Source organism: Trachymyrmex cornetzi, unplaced genomic scaffold (assembly GCF_001594075.2).
Source record: "Trachymyrmex cornetzi isolate Tcor2-1 unplaced genomic scaffold, Tcor1.1 scaffold67, whole genome shotgun sequence".
Classification (NCBI taxonomy): Eukaryota; Metazoa; Arthropoda; class Insecta; order Hymenoptera; family Formicidae; genus Trachymyrmex; species Trachymyrmex cornetzi.
The window spans coordinates 1,700,650-1,706,887 of record NW_017299992.1 but is presented as its reverse complement, the minus strand read 5'-3'; the positions used below and the strand labels follow the sequence as shown (position 1 = coordinate 1,706,887).

General features: G+C 43.4%; 1 protein-coding gene across 1 annotated transcript in view; it reads right to left on the bottom strand.

Annotated features, from left to right (window-relative positions):
• bif (protein phosphatase 1-binding protein bifocal) overlaps positions 1-1,703 on the bottom strand; it is a 43,325-nt gene extending 41,622 nt beyond the window's left edge. The window contains exon 1 of the mRNA XM_018516946.1: positions 8-1,703. Within this exon, the coding sequence (XP_018372448.1) occupies positions 8-941 (934 nt within the window). The 5' untranslated portion in view covers positions 942-1,703. The remainder of the gene's footprint in view (positions 1-7) is intronic.
• Between the last annotated feature and the right edge of the window lie 4,535 nt (positions 1,704-6,238).

Genomic DNA, 6,238 nt, shown 5'->3' with positions numbered 1-6,238 from the left:
TCGTGACTGGACTCCTCGTCGTCTCGGTCCAACAAATCCTCGAGGCTGGCTGCGCGCCGAAACCGCTGCACCGACGCGCGACTCTTGTTCGTCTCGCGCAGAGTGAGGTTAAGGTACTTGCACTTGAGCTTGTTGACGATCCCCGGTCCGTATTGCAGCTCCTCGGAACTGTCGCTCTCCGCTTCCTCGCTGGAGGCGCGACTCGGTGGGGCGACCAGCATACTTTTCAGTACTCTAAAGTTACCACCGTGGAACATCTCCTTATCGCGTCTTCCGGTCAAGACGGCGCGAATCTCGTCGCGCTGCGACGACTCGTTGCTCTCGTTACTCTCGTTCATCCTCGCTCTCAACGGCTTGCCGTCCGCCGTTCTCGAGGTCGCGTCCTCGTTCTCTTCGCCCATGTTGTAATCCGACAATTTCCGTTCCGACGAAATGTCCGCGAATTTAGCCGGCGCGCCGTTCACGACATCCTCCGCGTCCGAGCAGAGCGATAAATCCGCCTCGAGACGCATGTTGTACGCGACTGGTAGTGGCGACGCAAAGTCGACGGCCGCCACCGTTGCTCCGCCGGCGGCGGTGGTGGCGCCACCGGACGGCGGCCTTCTCGTGGAATAGGAGGGGGAGGAAAGCAACGCAGCACTACCAGCAGCCGTGCTATCCTCGTTGGTCGCCGTTAAGCGCGCCGCACGAAGCGCGTGATGCTCCGTCGCTGCGCTCTGCTCGACGACGCCGCCGCCGCCGCCGCCGCCGTCGGGCGTCGTCGCGCTCGACGACGTTCCTATCACCGCGCTGCACAACTTGACGCTCGCGCCGTTGTTCGCGAGAACCTTGCTCTGCTGACGGCGACGCTGTATCAGGTCGCGTTTCCATTGCGGTACGTTGCTGGTGCCGCTCGTCTCGTTACCGGCGCTCGCCGTCGCGTTGCTGCCGGCGGTAGCCATGTTGAACGCGCGCCGTCAGTATTCAAGTAACTCTCTCTTGCTCTTTCCGTCGCTCGATCCTTCTCTCACCGTCGCGCTTTCTCTCTTTCTCTCGTTCTCGCGGCTTCCTCGCGGCACCACACACCGCGACGTGCGCGCGTACGCACGTACGTACGTTGATAACGTACGTCGTTCTTACGCGGTTATCTTGACTGCGCGAAAGCTCCACCTCTTCATACTCTCGTACTTGGAAATTCTTACCGGCGACGAGTCGTACCGGCCACACACGATCGCCGGAAAATCGATGACTGCAGACATACGGCGTCGAGCACGCGCGCGAACACACACGGTCTTGCGAGGGAGAGACGAAAGTACTACGTTCGTTGCTCCGTCCGTGTCTCTGGTCGTATCGTCCGAGCGGATGTTTACATGCTTTCGCGGATTCTACTGATCCAGATCCAGGGTGCCTTTCGATTGATCGCGGTGAGAAAGGGCTCTCCAGAGCGTTGGATGCTCTACGCGAAAATCGATCACCTTTCCATTCTCTTCTCTATCTCTCTCTCTCTCTCTGTCGCTATCCTGCTCCCACCGAAAGAGCGGCACTCTTCTGTTTCGCAAAAGCGCGTTCACCTGCCGCTCTCGCGATCGTTCCTGATCGGTCCACACCGCGTTGCCGCGTTGCCGCGAGCGATTCAAGTGATTGAGATTGAACGGATGGAAAACCGCACCTGTGCCGCGGAGCAAATCAGAACATCCGTCGCACACGCGCACGGCACTGCGACGACAGTCGAGAATCCACGAGAATCGCGAATCCCGTCGTCACGTCGTCGCTGCAAGCGCGCGGCCAAGTGTCACGACTGTCACGAGAACGCGATAAATACGCGCCGTCGCTCTAACGCGCGATGACGATGACTGGCATCACAGCCGACGTCCGCCTCCTGGCCTCCTGGAGTGCGGCGGGCCACGGCGGCACCGCGAGAGCCGGCCCACTCGACGAAATCGAAAGTATCTCTCTCGAAGCCTGCCGTTCTCGCGTGCGCGAGCGCGCGCGCTCACTCACGTGTGCGTTTAGTCCGTATTGTATACGTACACCGAAACCCTCGCCCTCGGCCGAGTCGAAAGGCGAAACGCGGCAACGCGCCTGTCCTGTCTCGCGCAGCTCGCGCTTCCCTCCGCCGTCGATCGCCGGCCGGAGTCCGGAGTCGCCGGAGATCGCCTCTCTCTCGCGCCGGCCAACAGCCTGCCCTCCTCTCTCTTTTCACTTCTCTGCGCGTTTGTGTTGTATGCGTGCGCAAAGCATTGTGTGCGCTGCCGTTGGAACGCGCGCGCCAAATCACCCCTCCTTTCTTGCACTGCCTTTTTCCCCTCTTTCCTCTCTTTCTCACTTTCTCTCTCTCTCTCTCTCTCTCTCTCTCTCGCTCGTTCGCTCGCTCGCTTGTTTGCTTCCTCTTTGACGCTCTCCCGCCGCGTTCGACTCTGTACTCCGTAATGTCACTCCAACAAGCGGCGAAGGCGCTTGTATCGGGCACATGAACGTGCGAACGCAAAAAATCGAAGCGTTAGGGTTGCAACGGCGGGGACACGCCGCGGTTTTAAGGGTTGATCCGTTATACCCACGTCGGTGGTGTATGCGAAACGGATCTCGGTAATCCGCAAACACTCTACGTTTACGTTAAACGAGGTGTTCGATATCAGCGAATGATCGATTGATACGGTTTATCTTGTTTGATAAATGAGTGTACCATTTCTGTCACGTTATACAATCTCTCCATCATCGATTGATGTTTAAATTAGTGCGTGATAATAACTTTATTAATTATTATTAAATTGTTAATCGTTAAAAGTTATCATGCGCAAATATTCGGATATGAAATATGCGTCCTATAAAATATGTCCGCAATATATGCGTGCAAATTTCTGTATTAAGATTACTTATTACTTATGTGCGATGACCCGGAAATCCGCGATATGCGGAACTGTCTCATAACGAGCAAGTCATTGTAGTTTGAACCTGTGCTCTAAAAAGTATGGGTATGAATTTAGCACTGTGGGTGTTAAGAATTATATGTATAGTCTCTGCGAAAAGTAGCTGAAATTAGAAGTTCGTACATTCCGTACAAAAATAAATGTTATGTACATACAGTTCAATAAGGTTAATACTTAATATTTATTGTAATAATTTTATAATTTAAATGAAATTTTTTTCATGTTATCTTTATTTTTAAAAATGTATCTACTGCTTTTTATTGAAATCATTTTTTATCCAGATTCTAAGTTTCTATCAAACTTTTTGTATTGCTTGCAAATAAAATACAAAAAAATTTGTAACTTTTTAATTATTTTTTTATTTTGTAAAAAGTACGTATAATACATCTTTATATATAATTCTTACCATGTCAGTGTTGATATAAACACAAACGCAATAAAAATTCTACAAACACCGTTATGAGACTGTTCCGCATAACGCGGATTTCCGAGTCATCGCACATAAGTAATAAGTATCTTATTGCTGGTAATATTAAATCCACATCCATATTTTTTAGAGTGTAGTTACTTTATTTAAAATAACTTAACATTTAAGTGTTGACGGGTTGACCAGCTCGTTACGAGAAAGTAAATCTCCGCCCAGATCGAAGCGAATCATCCCTTATCTCCTAAAGTTGTCTCATCACAGCGGATTAAATGCACGCGTATATCGTCCGTTTTCCCTGATTTACCCTCTGCGTTTATCGCGAACGTTACACTCCCGCCCGCGTGGGTGTTATTATGTCGACCCTTCCGTAATTTACATGCGCTCTGTTCTAGACGACTCGCAAAATGGTCTGCTTCCTGCGCTCTCGGCACCCGCAATCACGACAAAGTCTATCCGCAGTAATGCACATGCTGGAACATCCACCGTGTATTACACTCCGCAAAAATATAGGCAAGATAGAGATCACGATATATTGTTCTTCCAACTCTCAATAAATTTCGTAGACATGTAAGTAATGATATATAAATTCATAGGTTCTTATATACATTTGGGATCATTAATTCCTTAATATATGTATAAACTAGTATTATGTATAATATTGTTAATTTTATTATATGTTATTATTATAAAAATTTATTAGCGAATAACTAATAATCGTGATGCGCGTATATTTTAAGACACGCGTCCCAAATATGCTCCGATAAACTGAAAAAATACATTAAATTTTAATAAATATTTGTATGAATAATTCCAAGTAAATATTTATTAAATTTCAACGTATATTTATTTGCTACAAGAACCATCAATTTGATTCAACCGTCATGTTTATTGAGTAAATATTTGTTTACTGTAAGTAAATGTTTACTTAGTGCTATTAAGAAAATATGTATTAAGATTTAGTAAATCTTTTCCGGCTTATATGTATGCAAAGCTCTTATACAACTTCTTATTAGGTGCTTTCCATTTGGCGACACAAGTGTCGTTCTGTCTTTATTGCTCTCTGTCAAGAAAGATAGTACGATGTTTGTGTCGACTTGTGTCATTAAATGGAAAGCAGTAATTATGTTTCTCTCATATGCATGAGATCATGTTATTAAAAAAATAATATTAAATTTTAATTAATTTAATATTGGACAAGCAAACACCAGAAATCCTTTCCCATACAATTTCTGTCCTTGATTTCTACGCTCATTCTGACGTGTAACGAGAATTTAAAATTATCGTGGAACGTTCGATATTTGAATGTTTGAAGCTCGAAAGGTATTCGATATCCCGAAGGGAAAGTAAATCGGCATGTAGACTCTATGTATCGGGATCGATGCCTTTCCATGGTCGCGTAACAACGTAATGTCGTCGACTTGAGCGCTAAACCTGCCAAACCGCTATATTATACTTCATTATATATACTTCACTATATATTAATTCTTAACCACTGTATTATTATTGATTGAGTTATATCAACTTTAAAAAAATTTTCATCTTTACACATATCTTTGTTACGTATAAAGTAGACTCTTCTTTTGTATAGAATAAAATATAACACAGGAAATGCATCGAATAAGACGTAGCAATTTAATTTATTTTGTGGTACATTTATCAATTATTTTCAAAGTATTTCGAAAATTTCAAATTTAATTTTTATATAAAGCAAAATATTCCATTTCGAAGTTTATCATTTCTTTAAATTGAGAAAGATCAGTCTTGGTTGCATCTTGTTAATGATTATTATTAGATACGTCTTAGTAATAGGACTTTCATTACTTAACTACGTAACTTTCATACAAAGTTCCATCAGTTGCTATTAAATGAGCACTTTCGGCTTTTGTGGATTACGATATGATGATACGGTTCGTGCTTCTCGGTAGCTATAAAGTGCTTTACTATCGACGTTAACATCACGTCGCTCCCTTCCGTATTCAGTTCAACAATTGTCCGAGGGATGTTAAAGCAGCGCATAATTATCGGTAAAAACGGTGAAAGGTTCATCTTGATGGCAACGTGATTATCTACGGCTGGTCGTTACATCGGCCATGATTATCCTCCTTGCGTGATGCGATCGTCCGCGTTACACTGACGAAAGACTTTCGCATGATCCTTATTCTCAGTCTCGTTACGATTGAGAGCAGGAGAACGTAACGGGCGCCACAATTACACAAATAAGAATACGATTACGCGTACCTATTCCGGTATTAAATTACGTCGCGCTAGAGGCGTTGAGCAAACATGATTGTGGCAAACGTTGCGTGTTATTTAGAAAATTTCGTTGGACGTTAGAATCTGAAGAAGCTCACTTTAAATGATTTATAATTCGTGTCAGAAAAAAGGGAGTGAACTCTGTTTATGATATCACGTGCCGTGTAAAATAAAAAATATTTCTCATATTAAGTATACTTAATTTATTAAGTATACTATTATTTATTATTATAATTTATTTTATTATTTATTTTATTTGTTATTTATTATTTATTATTTTTATTTTTTATTTTTTATATGGGTACTATAGTACCCATGTTAAAAATATACCGTTTATGAAAGGAACAATGGTAACCCAATCCCTCAAGTTAAATACATTTTGTTATTTTTAACTTCCATTTATAATTAAATATGAGTCAAATTTAATGAATTTTCGTGAGTCAAATTGTCTACCTGCACTATTTTAGTCAAATTAACGACATGTTGGATGGAAGTAATGGCGATCTATATAAAAATGATTAAAAATAACTCAAATTGGGTATAATTTTACCTTAGGAGCAGTGTGTATTAAAAAGATATATTAAAAATACAACGTACACTATAATTATCAAGATACACGGCATATAAACTTATGAAATCCGTCGAGAAATCT